The sequence below is a fragment of the Saccopteryx bilineata genome, chromosome 5 (genome assembly GCF_036850765.1).
Source record: "Saccopteryx bilineata isolate mSacBil1 chromosome 5, mSacBil1_pri_phased_curated, whole genome shotgun sequence".
Classification (NCBI taxonomy): Eukaryota; Metazoa; Chordata; class Mammalia; order Chiroptera; family Emballonuridae; genus Saccopteryx; species Saccopteryx bilineata.
Genome location: NC_089494.1, coordinates 149,288,298 through 149,311,018, shown reverse-complemented (window position 1 = coordinate 149,311,018; position 22,721 = coordinate 149,288,298). Strand labels below are relative to the sequence as shown.

General features: G+C 38.1%; 1 protein-coding gene across 1 annotated transcript in view; it reads left to right on the top strand.

The window, feature by feature from the left end:
* Window positions 1-22,023, top strand: part of KIN (Kin17 DNA and RNA binding protein) — a 42,982-nt gene extending 20,959 nt beyond the window's left edge. The window contains exons 8-13 of the mRNA XM_066278858.1: window positions 2,120-2,249; window positions 5,660-5,710; window positions 16,288-16,356; window positions 17,167-17,266; window positions 18,796-18,896; window positions 21,263-22,023. Coding sequence (XP_066134955.1) covers window positions 2,120-2,249; window positions 5,660-5,710; window positions 16,288-16,356; window positions 17,167-17,266; window positions 18,796-18,896; window positions 21,263-21,325 — 514 coding nt within the window. The 3' untranslated portion in view covers window positions 21,326-22,023. The remainder of the gene's footprint in view (window positions 1-2,119; window positions 2,250-5,659; window positions 5,711-16,287; window positions 16,357-17,166; window positions 17,267-18,795; window positions 18,897-21,262) is intronic.
* The last annotated feature ends 698 nt before the right edge of the window (window positions 22,024-22,721 follow it).

Genomic DNA, 22,721 nt, shown 5'->3' with positions numbered 1-22,721 from the left:
CTTGGTTATCTCTATGGTAGCTTTGTGCAAATATTTATTTGTTTCATATTTTATAAATACGACAGATGAAATAGACTGATAAGATTCATTTAGTCAAAAAATATTGAGTAATTTATGTGAGTCAGGACATACTTATTGCTACATTACAGGGAAAATATATTATATGGTCCTTCCTCATATATACAAATTATTATAATACAAGGTGAAGTATGATGTAAAGTGCTATGGCCTTTCAAACAATAACAAGTCAAGAAACCACATGAAAAATGGATCTTCAAGAATTTTAGCCCTGGCTAGTTGGCTCAGTAGTAATGTTGTACTGGCGTGTGGAGGTCCCAGATTCAATTTCTGGTCAGGGCACACAGGAGAAGTGACCATCTGCTTCTTTACCCCTCGTTCTGCTCCCCACCCTCTTTCCCCCTTCCACAGCCAGTGGCTTGATAGGTTTGAGCACGCTGGCCTAGATGCAGAGGATGGCTCTGTGGAGCCTCCACCTCAGGTTTTAAAAATAGCTCAGTTGCAAGCATGGCCCCAAACGGGCAGAGCATTGGCCTCAGACAGAGGTGGCCGAGTGGATCCAGGTCGGGGCACATGTGGGAGTCTGTTTCTCTATCTCCCCTGTCTCTCACTTGGAAAGAGAAGGATAAAAAATTTTTTTTTAAATTTTAACAAATGGATATAAATAGACTCTTTTAGGTGTAAAAGAGGCATGTGCAAATTTGCATAAGCAGGAAACATAGGTCATGGCTCAGTCAATAGCAAATTGTTTGCAATGGCAGTGAACATAGTAAGTCAGAGATAGTATTCTAGAGTGAGTGGTGACAGTTGAATTCAGCACTAAAAAATTAGAACCCACGCTGTCAACTCTAAGCAGTCAATCAAAAATATTTAAGTGGCATATTAAGATCTTTGCTTAAAAAAATAGAACTGACAACCTGACCAGGTAGTGGCACTGCAGTGGATAGAACATCAACCTGGGTACTGTCAACCCAGGTTCAAAACCCCAAGGTCCCGCCCTGGCCAGTTGGCTCAGCGGTAGAGCGTCGGCCTGGCGTGCGGGGGACCCGAGTTCGATTCCTGGCCAGGGCACATAGGAGAAGCGCCCATTTGCATCTCTACCCCCCACCCCCCTCCTTCCTCTCTGTCTCTCTCTTCCCCTCCCGCAGCCAAGGCTCCATTGGAGCAGGGATGGCCCAGGCGCTGAGGATGGCTCCTTGGCCTCTGCCCCAGGCGCTGGAGTGGCTCTGGTCGTGGCAGAGCGACGCCCCGGAGGGGCAGAGCATCGCCCCCTGGTGGGCAGAGCATCGCCCCTGGTGGGCGTGCCGGGTGGATCCCGATCGGGCGCATGCGGGAGTCTGTCTGACTGTCTCTCCCCGTTTCCAGCTTCAGAAAAGGAAAAAAAACAAAAACAAAACAAAAAAACCCCCAAGGTCCCCAGTTTGAGTGTGGATTCATCTGGCTTGAGCACAGGCTAACCAGCTTGAGCATGGGATCCCTGACTTGAGCGTGGAATCATTGACATTACCCTTTGGTCACTGGCTTGAAGCCCAAGGTCACTGACAAGCATGGGATCAGTGGCTTGCCTGGTGCACCCCCCCCCCCCGCCATTAAATCACATATGAGAAAGCAATCAATGAACAACTAAAGTGCCACAATTACCAGTTGATGCTTCTCATCTCTCTCCCTTCCTGTCTGTCTCTGTCTGTGTCTCTTGTTATATAGAACTGACAATAATGTGCTAGACTTCTGTCAGTCATTTTACAAACATTTAATCCTTGCAGTTGAGCTTGGAATTGGGTCACATTATTATTATTACTTATAGAGGAGGAACTGAGGCTTAGAAAAGTTCATTACTCAGGGTCCTAGAAAAGTTCTTTACTCAAACCCTGACCTGCCAATGATGACAGTGGATGGGTCATCATTCAGTGGATGAATGAGGAGAAGGTAGGAAGGAGAGAAAGACAGAAAGGGTTCCATGTTCTCCTGGTGCCTATAGGAGATACAGATGGGTCCTTCACTGTTTTGACTGATCTGTTATAAATGATTTCTTCTGTGTTGCTTATTCTAAAGCCTTCATCTGTATATAGTTTTTTTTAACAAACACTGTTCTTTTCATCAGTTCTCTGGGACCAAGTGCATTGAAGGCGATAGAGACCGCAGCATCATTGAAACGAAAAGAATCTTCCCAGAGTTTAGCTCAACCAAAAGAAAGGAAGAAAAAGAAATCTGCACTTGATGAAATTATGGAGGTATGGATGATGAACTGCTTGTTGACGCTTTAGCATTAGAGGAATTACGCAGTTCAAACCAAGGAAACTTAAATAGTTTTGCCATTGTTAGATTACTATAAAATTAGAAAAATTTGCATGTATGTATTAGGTTAGGAAAAAGGAGTCTAGATTCAGTTCCATTGGGATAGAATTAGAACTCCCCACCTAGATTTATTTTCTTGCCTCAAGTGCTGTCTTCAGAACTCTCCACACAACAATGATCAGTAGAGTTCAAAGAGAAGGACTACACTGGTCATGGAAGCTCGAAGCGAATGCTCTGTTCCTCTTCTATGACTGTGGAATTGGCATCTTGTATGGATTCCCCACCAGCCTGTGCTCTCCTGTTGTCTAACTTCCACTTGCCTCCTCCTAGCCAGTACGAAAAAGCTGTGACATAGTTTTAATTTGATTTAACCTAAGGCTAAGTTTATGTGATAAATCATTGAAAACTTGTGATTATCTGGAATCAGGGCCATACTTTCTACCTGGAACTCTAGACCAGTTCTGCAGAAGGTTCTTAATATACTCCTCAGTATCCCTTTCTCCCTTGCAACACATGACCTTACCTGATAAATAAATTTACTAAATAAGTGGAAAAGAAGAAGAGTAAGGATGGGTGAAGAGAAAGAATGGTACAAGAAGCAGCTTTTTTTGCCTGACCTGTGGTGGTGCAGTGGATAAAGCATCGACCTGGAACCCTGAGGTTGCTGGTTCAAAACCCTGGACTTGCCTGGTCAAGGCACATATGGAAGTTGATGCTTCCTGCTCCTCCCCCTGTTCTCTCTCTCTCTCTCTCTCTCTCTCTCTCTATTTCTATCTCTATCTCTCTTTCTAATAAAAATGAATAAATAAAATCTAAAATAAAGAACTGAGGTTTCTGGACTTTAAAAAAAATGAAGCAGCTTTTTTTCTCCTGTAATATCATTTCCTTTTGTCTCTCTAGCCCTTTTCTTCATTTGTGAAGGGGTAGGAGGTCCCTATTCTGTCTCCTGTATTACTGCATCTTCACATAATGAGGAGCAGTCTGAAAAGCTTAAATTATAACATGAGCTGTGTACTCTCATTCCGTCATTCAGTAAATGCTGAGTGGCTGTTTTGTACGAGGTAGGCATTGTACACAGTCACAGTCTGTAGTGTAAGGATAAAAACACGGTACCTGTGTGTCATGGAGCTTTTATTCTAGCTAGGGAGACAGCCCATCGACAAGTGGTCCAATGAATAATTAACGTACGAAATGCTAAGTCCTAAGGGAGGTCTGAATATGAAAAGTGGGCGATAGCTTGTGCTGAGGCAGGAAAGAGCTCCAAGTCACTGAGGGAAAGTTTATGAGCTGCAGCGACGTGAACTCAAGAGTGGTAGCATGTGAAGTTGGAGAGAAGTAGGGGAGACACCAGAGAGGTCTTATAGGCCATGACAGGGAGTTTTTATTATTTATTTATTTATTAAGCGAGAGGTGGGGAGACAAAGAGAAAGACTCCCGCATTCACCCCTACCAGAAACCACCTGGCAAAACCCCCTGTGGGGTAATGCTCTGCCCATCTAGGGCCGTTGCTCAGCAGCCAAGCTATTTTAGCTCTGAAGCAAAGTCATGTTGTTATTCTCAGCAGCTGGGGCCAGCTCTCTTGAATGAGCCATGGCTGCAGTACAGGTGAGAGAGGAAAAGAGACAGAGAGAGAGAAGGGGGACGGCTGGAGAAGCAGATGGTCGCTTCTCCTGTGTGCCCTGACTGGGAATCAAACCCTGGACTTCCACATGCTAGGTCAATGCTTTACTGCTGAGCCAATTGGATAAGGACTAGAAGTTTAAATTTAATTCAAAGGAAAATGGAAAACCAGATCTACTTGCTTTGAATATAATACATGCTAAATTTAGAATATTTTTTGTTCACTTTGGAGAGTTGGAGGAATTAAATGATGTTTAGAATCAATCAAAGAATGACGTTATTCAGTTCCATTGAAAGTTGGTATTTAGGGTCCTAACTTTAAGCATTAAGCATTTGAGAAAATAAAAGCTGTAATATAAAGCCATACAACCAGTCACTCTTTTATTTACATCTCTCTTGGTTGTATGTTTCTTCTGCACTTAAAAGCTTTGTTATCCTTGTCAAACAGAGAAGCCCCTTTTTCCCATAAGACTGTGTACCTAACTATGCTATGCTAAATTGGTCTATAAGTGTTTTTATTACATGAAAACATTGCATGTTGTCTAGTTCGTAATGGTCATGTGGAAGGAGGCAGAGGGAGGGCAGTGCTAGAGGGCTGGCAGATGACCTTTGCTGTAGTGCCCAAGTAGAAGTTGTTTGTTTTTATTTTCTTGGCCAATTGACTTGCTTTATGACATATTTTTAATCCAAGTTTGTTTTTTTTTAACTTAAAAACTAATTGTAGAAACATGTTTATTTTTATATCAGGGCTTGCAAATTATACACTGCTCACAAAAATTAGAGTATATTTCAAAATGAATATGAATTGATAATAAAAAGCATTTTATTTTTTTTATTTTTTTTTATTTTTGGGGGGGCGTTTTTTTTTGGTTTTTAAATTCATTTTAGAGAGGAGAGGGAGAGACAGAGAGAGAGAGAGAGAAGGGAGGGAGGAGCTGGAAGCATCAACTCCCATATGTGCCTTGACCAGGCAAGCCCAGGGTTTCGAACCGGCGACCTCAGCATTTCCAGGTCGACGCTTTATCCACTGCGCCACCACAGGTCAGCATTTGATTTTTTAAAAAATTAAACAAGAACATCAGAAAAGCAAACGACAAGTCAAAGAAAGTTGTTTGATTATGCAAATGAGATGCAAGACCAACTTTTCTCTTTTTTTTCCCCCTGAAGTGAGAAGCAGGCAGACAGAGAGACAGACTCTCGCATGCGCATGGCCAAGATCCCCCTGGTATGCCCACCAGGGGGCGATGCTCTGCCCATCTAGGGTGTTGTTCCATTGCAACCAGAGCCATTCTAGCGTCTGAGGTGGAGGCCATGGAGCTATCCTCAGCGCCTGGGCCAACTTGGCTCCAATGAAGCCTTGGCTACTGGAGCGGAAGAGAGAGATAGAGAGAAAGTAGACGGGTAAGGGTGGAGAAGCAGATGGGTGCTTATCCTGTGTGTCCTGGCTGGGAATTGAACCCGGGACTTCCACATGCCAGGCTGACACTCTACGGCTGAGCTAGCAGGCCAGTACTCACCTTTTATTTCACTGGTGAAAATGCACTATTCAAAAGGCTGAAAGAACTGGAATATCTACACGTTACCTGCTCCCCTAATTTTTGTGAGCAGTATATCATTGATCTTTTGAGAAGTATGTGTTTCCTGTTCTTTTACTAAATGGAATGTTATTCAAACAAATAGAGAATTTTAAAGAGATCGTTTTATGATTGTCTTGTGTGTTCAACAGATTGAAGAGGGAAAGAAAAGAGCTACCCGGACAGACTACTGGCTGCAGCCTGTATGTATTCAGTTAGAGTGTCTTAAGTTCTAAATGTAACTTTCAAGTGAATGATTTTAAATAGCATTTGGTATTAAAAAAATTTAAAAATAAATAAATAGCAAAATAGAAATAATAATGAATGTTAAAATTTAAACAAATATTCAAATAAAGCTGTTATTTAGTTTAAAAATAAAAAATAAATAGTATTTGGTATAGATGACTAAACTTCTCAACTGTTTATAAATTACTGAAATAGACTTATAACTTCAATGAATTATTATTATTATTATTTTTGGAAAGAAGTATTTTAATTTTTTTTCTCACTGTATAAAGAATGCACTTTTTTGGGTTTTTTTTTTTTTAGCAAGAGAGAAACGGAAATAGATAGATGGGAAGGGAGAGAGATAAGCATCAACTCACAGTTGTGACACTTCAGTTATTCATTGATTGCTTCTCATATGTGCCTTGATGGGAGTTGTGGATGAGGGGATTCAGACCGAGCCAGTGACCCCTTGCTCAAGCCAGCGACCTTGGGCTTAAGCCAGCAACCATGGGGTCATGTCGATAATCTCATGCTCAAGCTGGTGAGCCCGTACTCAAGCCAGATGAACTCACAATTAAGCCAACAATCTTGGGGTTTCTAACTTGGGACCTCAGCATCCCAGGTCAATGCTCTAACCACTGTGCTACCACTGGTCAGGCAAATTATGCGTTTAATAAGAGAAAAATGAGTGACACTTTTCATTTCTTATTCATTTCAATCAATGAGTTTTGGGTTTTTTTTCTATTTATTGGTTGCATCTGTATTGGAGGGTTACTTCAACTTTCTTAGGCTAAAATAAAAAATAATTCGAAACTTAAATTCTAGGTGCCATAAACAAGTCTAGCATTAAATGCAAAAGAATATTTTTGCCATAAGACAAAAGATTGTAGTTTCAGAAATAGAATTAAATAGAATTGTAAATGCAGAAGTACTTGTTTTCATTTTATATTTTACTGAACTTAGAATACCCATTTACGTACTTTGTCCAAAAAACAGCTTTTAATTTTATAAGCTCAAGGAAAATTTGAATTTTCTTGCTTACTTATTATTGCAACTTATTTACATATAATTTTATAACAACTTATAAACATTTAAATAACTTTAAAATTATTATCTATTGATGCTTTTTTAAATTTACTGAGATGTGAAGTTCTCATAAAGCCTTCAGAGAGCCTTAGTTATTCTTAAAGAAGCTGGTTTGCTCAATAGGAGAGTGAAAAGTATTGTGTTATTTAGACAATTTCTGATTTGAAGAATAAGATTAATATATAATAACTTTAACGATCAAGAAGTTCAAAAGTTCTGATTCAAATCTTTATAGTCATTCTGCCACTGGCTTGGAAATAATTTAGCTTCTATGTCTTAGTTTATATTTTGTTATAATGGGAAACAGTTCTACCTCAGAATCACCTGAGATATCTTGAGATAAGTTAGTTAATATGAAAGTACTTATTGTGTTAAGTAAAAGATAATAATTTTGTATAAATTATTTTGGTTATTTCTCATATCAGCCCTATAATGTTATTACTGTTATTATTCTGATTTTATAGGGAGGAAAACTGAGGCATAAAGTATTTGAGTAATTTCCTCAGAGTCATTTAGTAAGTGGTGAGCCAGGAGTTCCCTGGCCATCTGATTTAGTAGGTTATACTCTCAACTAGTAAATAGTACTGCTTCCTGGGAAGCTTTAGTGACCCTATCTCTGAGTAGAATTTTGGGTAGAGATAAGTAAAGGACAGACCTGTAGGGAAGAGACCATTCATGAATTATTATTATAGTAGCTGGCATTTGAACATTAATAGTTCTATATGTTTGTGAAAATATAATCAAGAGTTTTGATTAAAGCAGTAGTGATTAAGAAAAATTTTTCTTATGTTAACCTCAGTCTCTAAATTAGCAAACATCATAGAACAGCTTATTACATACACTCATCCTCTGGAGACAGAAGCTTAAGTTACAACAGGCTATTGGATTTCAAAATACTCACGCTTCTGTACTCCCGCCATTCGTCTCCTGTGAGAAGTGCACATTTTCACTGATCTCCTAGGTAAATCTTAAATGTACCCTTGGAAAGAATTACTGGTTTAAAGGAAAAAGAAAAACTAAAAGCAAAAATAAAAAAGGCAAAACATTCCAAATTTTAGTCTAAAACTTCTATTTCCATTGATAAAACATTCAATTAAATTCTATTTTCTGTTGATAATTTTTCTCATATCGTAAATTTTTGAGATTTTCTATGTAGTTTCTCTTAACAGAGTGTTATGTTAAAAGTGACAATCAACCAACAATGGTATATTTCTTATTTTGAAAAGAATAATATGTTTGTTTAAATAGCCAGAAGTCCACAGAGATAGAATGGAGAGCTTCATTTTTTAAACTCAGAGAAGAAAGGTTATGAACAGATCTATTGTGGGCACGTGCCAATAAGTCCAACAATGTAATGAGTTGTCTTTAAATGAGGGCCTTTGAGAAATTTAGCCTAGAAATACTCTGCTGAATTGGAGAAATTGTTTTGGTATTAACTGTATTTGGCTTCATTTAGAAAGTCTTAGTTGTCCTGGCCAGATAGCTCAGTTGGTTAGAGCATCACCCCAAAGCACAGAAATTGCCAGTTCGATCTTCAGTCAGGGCACATACAGCAACAGATCAATGTTCCTGTCTCTCTCTTTGTCTCTCTTTCCCTTCCTCTCTCTCAAAAAATCAATGAAAAAAAGTCTTAGTAAAACAGAGGCTTAAGAGTAAGATCCTTCAAGTATTATCTTAAACATATCTTTCTACTATGTATTAAATATTCTCCCCCAAAGTCCTTACTGAATATTTATTTATACAATTCTTTTTTTTTTTTTAGACAAATTTAACCACGGTAACGTTGGTCAAACAGAGCACATAGATTTAGAGAAAACATCTCCACATCATTTGGAGAGTCGATTATGCTGTATACCCATCACCCAAAGTTAAATCATTCTGTCACCCTACATTTTGTTTCTCTTTAAGCCCCTCTCCATCCCCTACCCCTTCCCTTCCCCCTGGTAACCACTGCACTTTTATCTATGTCCATGGATCTCAATTTTGTGTCCCACCTATGTATGGAATGATACAGTTCTTAGCTTTTTCTGATTTACTTATTTCACTCAATATAATGTTATCAAGGTCCATCCATGTTGTCATAAATGATACTATGTCATCATTTCTTATGGCTGGGTAGTATTCCATTGTATATATGTACCACATTTTCTTTATCCAATCCTCTACTGAAGGGCATTTCAGCTGTTTCCATGTCTTGGCCACCCGTGAACAATGCTATGATGAACGTGAGGGTGCATGTGTTTATGTACCCATGTTTTCAAGTTTTGGGGGTATATACCCAGTAGAGGGATTGCTGGGTCATATGGTAGTTCTATTCTTAATTTTTTGAGGAACCACCATACTTTCTTTCATGATGGTTGAATTAATTTACATTCCCACCAATAGTGAATGAGGGTTCCCTTTTCTCCACAGCGTCTTCAGCACTTGTTGTTTCCTGTCTTGTTCATTACAGCCCATCTAATAGGTGTGAGGTGGTATCTCATTGTTGTTTTGATTTGCATTTCTCTAATAGCTAGTGAATATAGGCATTTTTTCATGTATCTGTTGGCCATTTGTATTTCTTGGGAGAAGTGTCTGTTCATGACCTCTTCCCATATTTTATTGGATTGTTTGCTTGTTTGTTGCTGAGTTTTGTGAGTTCTTTATATATTTTGGATAATTAGCCCCTTATCTGAGCTGTTGTTTGAAAATATCATCTCCCATTTAATTGGCTGTTTTGTTGACTGTTTCTTTTGCTGTGCAGAAGCCTCTTAGTCTGATGTAGTCCGATTCATTTATCTTTGCCTTCACTTCCTTTGCCTTTGGGATCAAATTCATAAAATGTTCTCTCCTGTCAAGATCCATAAGTTTAGTACCTATGTTTTCTTCTATGTAATTTATTGTTTTAGATCTTATATTTAGGTCTTTGATCCATTTTGAATTAATTTTTGTGCAAGGAGACAAACTGTAATCAAGTTACATTCTTTTGCATGTGGCTTTCTGATTTTCCCAGCATCATTTATTGAAGAGGCTTTCTTTTTTTTGTGTGTTTTTGCCTCCTTTATCAAAGATGATTTGACCATATAGATGTGGTTTTATTTCTGTGCTCTCTATTCTGTTCCATTGGTCTGTGTGTCTATTTTTCTGCCAGTACCATGCTGTTTTATCATGGCTCTGCAGTTTGAAGTCAGGTGTTGTAATGCCTACAGCTTCGGTTTTATTCCTTAGAATTACTTTGGTTATTTGGGGTTTTTTATGGTTCCATATAAACCTGATGTTTTTTTTACCATTTCTTTAAAAAAATGACATTGGAATTTTGATGGGAATTGCATTAAATTTGTATATTGCTTTGGGTAATATGGCCATTTTAACTATATTTATTCTTCCTATCCATGAACAAGAAATATTTTTTCATTTCATCATGTCTTTTTCAATTTCCTTTAATAATGCTTTGTAGTTTTCAGTATATAGGTCCTTTACATTCTTTGTTATGTTTATTCCTAGGTATTTTATTATTTTTTTTTGTTGCAACTGTAAAAGGGATTATTTTTTTGAGTTCTTTTTCTGATGATTCATTGTTGGCATATAAGAAAGCAATAGACTTCTGCATATTAATTTTGTATCCTGTGACATTACTGTATTGGTTTATTGTTTCTAATAGCCTTTCTGTGGCATCTTTGGGGTTTTCTATATACAGGATCATATCATCTGCAAACAATGAAACCTTTACTTCTTCTTTCCCAATATGAATGCCTTTTATTTATTTCTTTTGTCTGATTGCTCTGGCTAGAACTTCCAGCACTATGTTGAATTGGAGTGGAGCAAGTGGGCAGCCTTGTCTTGTTCCTGATTTTAGAGGAAAAGTTTTCAGTTTTTTACCATTTAGTATGATGTTAGCTGATGGTTTGTCATAAATGGCCTTTATTATGTTGAGGTATTTTATTCAATACCAATTTTGTTGAATGTTTTAAACATAAAAGGATGTTGTATTTTATCAAATGCCTTTTCTGCATCAGTTGATAGGATCATATGGTTTTTCTTTGTTTTGTTGATATGGTGTATTACCTTAATCGTTTTATATATGTTGAACCATCCTTGTGTTTCTGAGATGAATCCCACTTGATCATGATGAATTATTTTTTTAATGTGTTTTTGTATTCGATTTGCTAGTATTTTGTTTAGGATTTTAGCATCTGTATTCATTAGAGAGGTATTGGTCTGTAGTTTTCTTTTTTTGTGTTTTCCTTGTCAGGCTTTGGTATGAGGGTTATTTTGGCCTCATAAAAAATGTGTTTGGAAGTATTTCTTCTTCTTCAATTCTTTTGAAGACTTTGAGAAGGATAGGAACTAAATCTTCTTTGAATGTTTGGTAGAATTCACTAGTTTATCCATCTGGCCCCGGACTTTTATTTTGGGGGAGGTTTTTGATAGTTGTTTCTATTTCCTCCCTGCTTATAGGTCTATTTAGGCTTTCTACTTCTTCATGATTCAGTTTAGAAAGATTGTATTGTTCTAGTTTATGCATTTCTTCTAGGTTGTTGAATATGGTGACATAGTTTTTCATATTATTCTGCAATAATCCTTTGTATATCTATGATATCTGTGGTAATTTCTCCTCTTTCATTTTGGATTTTGTTTATATGAGTCCTTTCTCTTTTTTCCTTAGTGAGTCTTGCCAAGGGTTTGTCAATTTTGTTGATCTTTTCAAGGAGCCTGCTCTTTATTGTATTAATTTTTTTATCGTTTTTCTGTTCTCTATTTCATTTATTTCTGCTCTAATTTTAATTATTTCCTTTTTTCTGCTGGTTTTGGGTTGCCTTTGTTCTTCTTTTATTAGTTCCGTAAGATGTGATGTTAGGTTGTTTACTTGGGCTCTGTCTTGTTTTTTCATATAAGCCTGTGATGATATGAACTTCCCTCTTATTACTGCTTTCGCTGCATCTAGAGATTCTGATATGTAGTGTTGTCATTTTCATTTGTCCATATATCTTTTGATCTTTTCTTTTATTGCTTCTTTGACCCAGTCATTTTTTAGAAGTATGTTGTTTAATATCTACATTTTTGTGGATTTGTTTACTTTTTTGCTGTTGAATTCTAGTTTCAAAGCCTTATTGTCAGAGAATATGCTTGGTATAATTTCAGTCTTTCAGAACTTGTTGATGTTAGTTTTGTGGCCTAGCATATGGTCTATTCTTGAGAGTGTTCCTGTACATTGTAGAAAAATGTATACTCTGATGTTTTGGGATGTAATGTCCTATAGATGTCTATTATATCCATTTGTTCCAGTGTTTCATTTAAGGCCAATATTTTTTTATTTTTGTTTGAATTAACTATATGAAGCCATCAGTGGTGTACTGAGGTTTTGGTTTGTACTTTTAGATCAGTTAGTAGCTGTCTTATATATTTTAGTGCTCCCTGGTTTGGTGCATATATATTAAGGTGCATATATTATGTCTTCTTGATACAATGTCCCCTTTATCATTATGAAAAGTCCATCTTTGTCTCTGCTTACCTTTGTTGTCTTGTAATAAGCATTGTCAGATATGAGTATGGCTACACGTGCTCTTTTTTGGATATTATTTGCTTGGAGAATCATTTTCCAACCCTTCACTTTGAATCTGTTTTTATCCTTGTAGCTTAGATGTGTCTCTTGAAGGCAGCATACTGTTGGGTTTTCTTCTGGATCCAGTCTGTTACTCTGTGCCTCTTTATTGGTGAGTTAAATCCACTTACACTTGAGGGTTTCCTATTGCCGTTTTATATACTGCATTTTGATAGCTTTGTGTCTTGTTTCGTTCTTCTTTTTTGTTTTTCTGTCATTTGTTTTTGTTTGGTGGTATTCCATACTTCAATCTTCTGTTTCTTCTTTTTTTAAGCTATGTGTTTCAGTAGTGTCATTTTCAGGGGTGGTTACCATTAGGTTTTAGAAGAAAAATTATCATATTTATTAGAGTCCATTATTACATGAATGCTTCTGCACTCCATCCTCCTTTGTTCCTGCTGATCTTTATCCTCTCTTTTTGTTTTTATCACAGATTACCCTTGTTTTTATTGTGGTTTTGTTAACATTTTTACTTGTAATTTTGTTTTCTGTTCTTTGTATCTGGTCAGATAACCTCATGTAGTATTTCCTGTAGTGAGAGTTTTCTGGTGATAAATTCCCTCAGCTTCTGTATGTCTGTAAATGTTTTTGTTTCCCCTTCATATTTGAAGGATAGCTTTGATGGATATAGTATTCTTGGCTGGTAGTTCCTCTCTTTCAGTACTTTAAATGTTGGGGTCCACTCTCTTCTGGCTTGTAGAGTTTCTGCTGAGAAATCTGATGATAGCATAATGGGTCTTCTTTTATATGTTCTATTCTTCTTCTCTCTAGCTTCCTTGAGGATTCTTTCTTTTCATTGATTTGTGATAATTTTTTATGATGTGCCTTGGAGTAGGTCTGTTTTGGTTGAGGTAACTCGAAGTTCTTTTTGCTTCTTGGATTTGAGGCTCTCTTTCCACAGGTTTGGAAAGTTCTATTGATTATTTGTTTCAATGTTCTCAATTCCCTTTTTCCTCTCTTCTTCTTCTAATATACTCATTATTCTTATATTGCTCTTCCTGATGGAGTCAGACAATTCTCATTGGGCTTTCTTTTTTTTTTTTAATCGGAAGTCTGTCTCTTCTCTCTGTAGTATCTCTGGTTGCCATCTTCAGTGTCACTGATTCTCTCCTCTCTCTGGCCAGTTCTGTTGGTTAAGCTTGTTACCTCATTTTTCGGTTTGTGTATTGAGTTTTTCATCTCTGGTTCTTTTTTATAGTTTCAGTTTTCTTGGTGAAGTACTCTTTTTGTTCATTAAGTTGTTTTCTGAGCTCACTAAATTGCCTTTCAGTGTTTTCTTGTATCTTACTGAGTATTTTTAGAACTTCAAATTTGAATTCTCTGTCATTAAGCTCCAAGGTTTCCATGTAACTGAGATTTTTTTCCTGGAGATTTTTCATCATCTATCTGAGCTACGTCTCTGTCTTGTATATCTATATTTGATTTCTTTTGTCTTGATGGCATTTGCGAGTGGTATTGTTAATAACCCCAACAAGAGATAATTATTCCTTTTTCTGGTAGGAGGTGCTGTACTACAAGATTTGCCTCTGTGAGGCAAATTCTTGGGTGGAGTTCTGCTGAGGTGTTGCTGTTGAAATGATGCAGGCAGGGCCATCCCATTGGTAGAAGAGGCTTGTTTTTAGGGCTTTGCAATTTTATGGCTCTAGCAGTGGCTGACCAGTGGTCCTCCAGGGCCCTCCCCACATCCGAACAAAGAAGGGGATCAAGCACCAAGGCACCCACACCTCTCACAGGAGAGAGCAGCCTAGAGACCCAGCCGAGGGGGGTCCACCACCACCACTGTTCACACAGTAAGGGGAGCAGTGTGGGGCCAGGAGGCTGGGGTGACAGTCCAGTCCCTCCTCCTATACCACTCTAAGCACTGAAAGCACAGCCTTGGACAGGGCAGGAGCTGCGCACCACAAGCCGGTGTCTGAGCTTCAGAAGCAGTTGTGGCAGAGATCGCAGATCAGAGGCGTTCTGCCCACACATGCTAAACTGCGCCAGGCAAGCCGGTGCCTGCGCTTCGGAGAAGGTGGGGCACAGATCCCAGATCAAGCACGTCTGGCATCACAAGGCTGAGCTCTGCCAGCTGGGCGGGCAGATCAAGTGCGCCCCAGTTCTTCATGGGCTGATCTCCACAAGCTGTTCGCACACAGTTCTGCCAGCACCTGCAATCACCCAGTGCCTGCAGTCGATGGGTGGGGCAGAAGCCAGGAGATGGCCCTGTTTCCTGTTCTTGGTTGTTGCCCCATCTCAACTCCTTCCCCCCAGACTCTCCTCTTCTCCCAGCTCTGGTTCAATTCAAAGCCTGTGCCAACAGTGCCTCCCTCCCTCAGGTCTGTGAGGAAAGAGAAAGACTCAGTCCTTTGGCATTTTTTCTTCTTCTGTGAGCAAATTCTATCTTTGGCCAGCCTTCTTTTGCAATAATACCTTTGTCTATCTGGTGTGTGTATATTTCAGGTTCATTTTTCTCTGCCTGTAGTTGTAAAATTTGTTGAAATTTCAAGGGGAGAAATCGGGAGTATCTGTCACGCTGCCATTTCTCTGACGTCACTCTGTTCATACAATTCTTAGCATGTCTTAGTGAAGTACTTGTGATAATCCAGTACCTGTGTTATGGTTACTTGAAGTAGCAAATGTAGAATTACTATAGTGAATATAGCAATAAGTTTAGGTTACTTAATCTCCATTATTAGCTGTTAGCAGCTAATCCAAACCAAGAGAACAACACTGAAGCAGCAAACTCGGAACTGTGGCTGATTGGCTCAGTGGTAGAGCCCAGCATGTGACCTTGGGTTTGATCCCTGGTCACGGCACATATGAGAAGCTATCATCTGCTTCTCTTCCCCTCCCTCTCCCTCTTCTCTTTCTCTTTTCCTCTCACAGCCAGTGGCTGTATTGGAGCATTGGTCTCGGGCACTGAGGATAGCTCAGTTGGTCCCAGCATAAGCCTCAGGCACTTAGGATAGCTCGGTTGGTCCGAGCATCAAGCATGGACTCCCAGACGGGTTGCCAGGTGGATTCCAGTCAGGGTGCATGTGGGAGTCTGTCTCTATTCCCCTTCTCTCACTTAAAATAAAAAAGTTACTGTATTTCCTGATGTATAAGATGCACCCTTTTTTGAAAAATTTGGGATCTAAAAACTGGATGTGTCTTATATAGTGGGTGTAGATTTTTTTACTTGCATTTCCCACTTTTTCGCGCTTGTTTTTGCACTTGATATAGATTTTTTTGCTTGCATTTCCTAGTTTTTCACACTTGTCTTTTTTTTTTTTTTTAAATTCCGGTGCATCTTATACATGGAGCGTCTTATACATGGGAAATACGGTAATATGAAAAAACCCAGATTCTCTCACATTTGAGATTTAGTTGCTCAAAAGAAATGATACTTTTAGCTGGAGCTAATCTGGAGGAATCTCATCTGTATCAAAAATTCAGAGCAACATAATGAGAAAAGAACACTGAATAGTGCCCTGTCCTGAGAATTCCCAGTGAGAGAGACTCTTCCCATCTGCATTGTTATCAGCAGTGAGCACCAACAGTATAACGTCCCTGACACTTTGCACTTCCTTAAATGGATTGAAAGAAAAAAGATGTTTGTAAAAAATGTGAATTAATAGTGAGATTTATAGATAAGTCCTAGATTTCACAATACTATTACTATGGAAATCAGCCATTAGATAAATATTTTTTCCTTGTAGTAATTGTATTGAATAAAAAGAAAAGGAAGGAATGAAAGATTACTATGGAAGTGCTATTGGGAACAACTCCGCATTTTCTTATTTAGCAGAGCAGCCACATTTTACAATGATTTTTGGTGAACACAGTTTAAAATGAAGGAGTTAAAACAAAATACAATTTATGTCTTTCCTTTTATCTTTATTTTTTATTGTTATTTTCCAGGAAATTATTGTGAAAATTATAACTAAGAAACTTGGAGAGAAATATCATAAGAAAAAGGGCATTGTTAAGGTAAGAACATGAAGTTATAAATGGAATTTGCCAAAGAGCTGCTGGGTGAGGAGTAAAGCCATTTTGCTATTCCTTAAAAATCAAGTCCTAGTAGCAGAAAACATGTCTAAGGTTCTTGATGGTTCTGTGAAAGGAAAGCTGAATTCATAATTGTTGGAGAAATCATTCATTTTCAACCATTGTTTATACTTAACCTCTGTTTGCTTTCTTACTGGAGCAAATAGTATCTATGAAATCCCATTGGCACCTCTTAAACTCAGTATGGACACCTTGCTAAGCAGTAAGCTACATTCTTTGTGTCGATGGGCAATATAGTTGTGCCCCATATTTATGTCCAAGGATAATCTGGAGATGTCCAAGGATGCCTTCCATATGTTTTGCCTGTGAGAGACTGTCTTTTGGATGCTCTACGATTTTAAAATCTAAAAATCAACACTTGATTTCTTTTCACCTTTTGCTTTTCCTAAATATAGTTTCATTTCACACACCCACCCTGTGCATGTATTAATATAAATTGCCCTTCCACTATCCTTGAAGCTAGGCAAAATTATCCCTCTCACTGTATCTTAAAGTCTTATTCTAAGATCACCAGTCTTTATTCTTTCCAGATGAAAACCTTAGCTAAGCTTTGAACTCTTTATTAAGAACTATAGACTAGCAGTAGCAAATGGTTTCTAGAAAATAGTGTTGTTTATAGAAGGAGTTACACTTCCTTTGATTGGAATTTCTTTTCATTTTCTTTATTTCGGTCATTTGTAATTTATGTTCACATATCTCTTCTATTATAAAAGTGTTGATTTTACATGACAGGAAGTAATTGACAAATATACAGCTGTTGTAAAGATGATTGACTCTGGAGACAAGCTGAAACTTGACCAGACTCATTTAGAAACAGTAATTCCAGCACCAGGTAAATCTTTCTGGAGACTATTTAATGCGTATGCCATCAACGTGAGTGATTCCATTTAGTAAACCATAGTTTTTTTACATTACTTGATAGTTATAGATATGAATTTCTTTTTGCAAATATATAACTGCCTCTATAACTGATCCTTATTTGATTTGGTGATGGGGAAGTTTGCCACTCTTCTGAGAACGCTATTTGTGTCATGGATAAACACAGACATGTCTGAATAAATTCAGTCCTCTTATTGTTATCATTAATATACTTATTTAGCTACCTAAAATAGTAAAGTAAAAGTCAGTATAATTTTGCTTTTGCTTTTTCTTAATTTTCTTGATCATTTGGGTAGTCACACAATGTCTGGTACTAATACTTTTTGGTCAGGTTGTTTGCCTCTGATCCAGTTTCTTTATGGTGATTATCATTGTTGGCACAATACTTATGTTAGTTTCTAAAACTTTTACATCAGATCCTTTGTTCTTTCCCTCTAAAATGAAACTCATTTAGTGTATTAAAATATTTTCTAATAACTGGACTTTTATAAAGTATACAATTTGATAAGTTTAACATGTGAATACTCTCATGAAACCATCCCTGTAGTCAACATGACTATTTTATCACCCCCCAAATTTTTCTCATTTTTCTTGATAATCTAATTGTTTCCTCTCACTCCTCTATTTGCCTTCCATCTTCCCCCAGGCAACCATCAGTCTGCTTTTACTATTGTTTGTTTATCCAGTCACCTGTTGATAGACATTTGGATTATTTATTGTTTTTGGATTTTACAAATATACTGCTCACTAAAATTAGGGGATATTTTATTACTTCATATACATTTTGAAATATCCCCTAATTTTTGTGAGCAGTATAAAACTGCTGTGAACATTCACATTTAAGTCTTTATATGAACATATGGTTGCTTTCTGTTGGGAAAATACTTAGAAATAGGATGGCTTAGTCACATGACAAGCATATATTTGAACTTTTTGAAACTGCCAGACCATCTTATGGTTTTAAAAGGAGATAAATTAAGCCTGGCTGATGGTTCCATTGGGTAGAGCATAGTCCCAAAGTGCAGAAGTTGCCAGTTGAATCCCCTGTCAGGGCACATATAGGACCAGTTCCATATTCCTGTCCCTCTCTCTCTCCTTTATTCACTCTTGAAAATCAACAAATTAAAAAATAAAAAATATATGTTAAGAAGTCAAAATTGTTTTTAAAAAAAGCTGAATTAAACAATTTTTTTTCCTGATTACTCTGGACACTGAGTATTCCCTCCAAATACCTTATTCCAATCTAAAACACATCCCTTTGACAGATAAGTGGGAAAAAATGAGGAATCTTATTATGTGATAGTAAGTAAAGTTTCTACAAACTATACTTTAGAATATTATACAGTTCTTAAATGATTATGAACTAAGAGAAGGGTTTTCTTTTTCATTATGTTCATTCACTGTTAATTGCATTTTGCTGTTACAAAGAAAAAAAAAGTGGACATTTCTTTGCCTTCAATGTTATGTTCTTTTCTATTGTAGGGAAAAGAATTCTTGTTTTAAATGGAGGCTACAGAGGAAATGAAGGTACCTTAGAATCCATCAATGAGAAGACCTTTTCAGCTACTATAATTATTGAAACTGTAAGTATGTTTACACAAAGACAGAAATGTCAAAAAAAATTTTTTTCAAGTGAGAGGTAAGGAGATAATAGTGAGACAGACTCCTGCATGTGCCCCGGCCAGCATCCATCCAGCAACTCCTTTCCTACCCCACCCTCCATGTGGGGCCGATGCTCAAATCAACTGAGCTATTTTAGCACCTGAGGCTGACACGCTTGGACTAAAATGTTTCAAAGTTATTTTTTCATTGGGTTAGTCTTTATTTTAGAGTTTGGGTTTTTTGTTTGCCTTCTCTCCTAGTTAGAATCTGAAAGCATATTTTCTCTAGTGATTCTACTATTGCTAAAGACTTTTATTTTCTGATTACAAAAGAAATGCCATTGTGTCTCAGTCCACTTGGGCTGCTGTATCAAACTACCATTGAACGGGTGGCTTATAAGCAACAGAAATGTATTTCTCACAGGTCTAAGGGCTAGAAGTCCAAGATTAAGGCACTGACTGATCTGATATCTGGCGAGAGCCTGCTTCCTTTTCTCGTGTCTTCACAAGGTGAAAGGAACAAAGAAACCCTCTTGGGGTCCCTTATAAGGGCACTATCTTATTCATGAGGACTCTGCTCCTGTGACCTAGTCACCTCCCTAAGGCCCACCTCCAAATACTATCACATTGGGCATCAGGTTGCAATATATGAAGAATATATAAGTGACTACACTTAGTCAAAAGTAATACTTGTATAAAACCTGAAAATTACAACTTGATGTATGTGTGTGTGTGTGTGTGTGTATAATTTTTTAAATTACCCTTAATCCCCAAGACAAATGATAGCCCCCATTAATTTTTTTTTTTTTTTTTTCCTGAAGCTAGAAACCGGGAGAGACAGTCAGACAGACTCCCGCATGCGCCCAACCGGGATCCACCCGGCACGCCCACCAGGGGGTGATGCTCTGCCCCTCCGGGGCGTCGCTCTGTGGCGACTAGAGCCACTCTAGCGCCTGGGGCAGAGGCCAAGAAGCCATCCCCAGCGCCTGGGCCATCTTTGCTCCAATGGAGCCTCAGCTGCGGGAGGGGATGAGAGAGACAGAGAGGAAGGAGAAGGGGAGGGGTGGAGAAGCAGATGGGCGCCTCTCCTGTGTGCCCTGGCCGGAAATCGAACCCGGGACTTCTGCACGCCAGGCCGACGCTCTACCACTGAGCCAACCGGCCAGGACCCCATTAATATTTTGATGTTTCTTTCCAGTCTTTACATTTTATAAAACTGACTACAGTATGTCTAGTTTCTTATCCTGACATTTATTAGATATGTGTCAGCTTTTATAACAGGTACCTTTATTGCCTAGTGTTTCCCTTCCTCTTTTGATCAGATATGAAGAGAAGATGAAAATATATTTAGAGTTGAACTCATTTTCTGTAATAAATACCAGCTAATTGTTATAAACTAACATGTTTGAGTATCTGTATTGCTTAAAGTAATGATATTTGCTATATAAAAAAGAAACCTTCAAATTGATAATGGTGCAAATATAATAGAAGTTTACTTCTCATTCTGAAAGTCCAGAATGGGTGTTCTTGATTGGGGAATGGTTCTTTTTCTTTTTTTAAAAGATTTTATTTATTCATTTTAAAGAGGGAAGAAGGAGAAGGGGGGGGAGGAGCAGGAAGTATCAACTGACTAATGTGCCTTGACCAGGCAAGCCTGAGGTTTCAAACCGGCGGCCTTAGTGTTCCAGGTTGATGCTTTATCCACTGTGCCACAGGTCAGGCTAAATGGCTCTTTTCTAAAGGCTGTTTGTGAGCTGTGGCCCTTCTAACTTGTTGCTTTACCATCTTCAATAAGTTGCTCTTCATGGTTGTGTGTGCTTCAGGCAGGCGAAGGAGAGCACGGGATTGCGTGAGGGGGTTAGGTAGCATGGCCTGGGCCTGGAAATGGCTGCGCCATTCTCTTCCCTTCAGCTTACTCCCTAGGTTGAGGCTCCCTGGGTTGAGGCCACAACTAACCACACAGGAGCTAGAACATCTTATTATCCAGGAGGCACGGCGGATACTGAACAGCTAGCAGGTTTTATCACAGTGTCTAGTAATAAGACATTTCAGATATCTTTGAAGAAAATATGGTAGTCCCTAATGAGAATGCCATAGAATGTTTTTTAAAGTTCATAGACATGCAAAAATGTTAGCTACCTTAATATTTTAGTGATATGAAAAAGGCAAGTTTGTATTTTTTCTTCTTCTTTATTTTTTTTAATTTAATTAATTGTGTTTACATAGATTCTAGGATCACCCCGAATGCATCCCCCCCTCCCCCCGGCAAGTTTGTATTTCTAAGTATCATTTTCCTGTCTTAAGCACATGTGTGTTTTAACCTTTTCTTCAATTATTTTAATTTGTAGGGCCCTTTAAAAGGACGCAGAGTTGAAGGAATTCAATATGAAGACATTTCTAAACTTGCTTGAGTTTGAAAATTGGTTACCAAACTAAAATCCTAAAGCATCAAATTGGTGTTTGCCAAGGTATTATGAGACTCTACTGTGTCAGGGTGTTTCTTTTGTATAAAAACAAATTGACTTACTTAATTATTAATGTATAGTTGTTTAGCTGAAATTATAGAAAAATCTATGTCTCATGGAGCATCAAAATTGTAAATTTTATTTTATTTTTGTTCTCTTTATAATATTTCCTTGATTTTTAAAATCTTCATTAAAAGAATGTTATTGTAAAGTGTTTTCTATAAGACAATTTAGAATCATTGTTATAGGAAATTCTTCATAGTCTAAATTTCTATTTTCAGTAACAAAGTAGTAACGTTAAACTATAAATATATTTTAAAAGTCAAACTAAATAGCAGCTTTATTGAGGTTTAATTCATACACCATATAATATCACCCATTTAAAGTATACAATTTCAGTGGTTTATAGTATATTACAGAGTTGTGCAACCATCACCACTATCTAATGTTAGAAATTTTTTATCACCCTTGAAAGGAACCTTGTATTCATAGTTACTGCCTGTTCTCACTCTTTTTCCAGTCCCTGTCAGCCACTAATCTACTTTTTTTCCATAAGGATTTGCATGTTCTAGACCAGCGGTTCTCAACCTGTGGGTCGCCACCCTGGCGGGGGTCGAACGACCAAAACACAGGTGTCACCTAAAGCCATCGGAAATACATATTTTATTTTAAAAAAAAGTATTGTATAATATGTATTTTCCGATGGCTTTAGGCAACCCCTGTGTTTTGGTCATTCGACCCCCGCCGGGGTCGCGATTCTCAGGTTGAGAACCGCTGTTCTAGACATTTCATACAAATAGAATCATACAGTTTGGTTTTTATTTTTATGACTGGCCTCTTTTACATAGCATAATGTTTACAAGGTTTATTTATGTTGTAGCATTTTTCAGTATTTCATTCCTTTTTATTGCTGAAGACTATTACATTGTATGGACATACCACATCTTTTTTTTTTCTTTCTATTTTTATGAAGTGAGAAGTGGGGGGAGGCAGACAGACAGACTCCTGCATGAGCCCTATGGAGATCCACCCGGCATGCCCACCAGGGAGTGATGCTCTGCCCATCTGGGGCGTTGCTCCGTTGCAACCGAAGCCATTCTAGTGCCTGAGGCAGAAGCCATGGAGCCATCCTCAGCGCCCAGGCCAACTGTACTCCAGGGGAGCCTTGGCTGTGGGAGGAGGAGAGAGAGAGAGAGAGAGAGAGAGAAAGGAGAGGGGGAAAGGAGAGGGGGAAAGGTGGAAAAGTAGGTGGGCGCTTCTCCTGTTTGCCCTGGCCAGAAATCGAACCCAGAACTTCCACACTCTGGGCCAACACTCTACTGCTGAGCTAACTGGCCAGGGT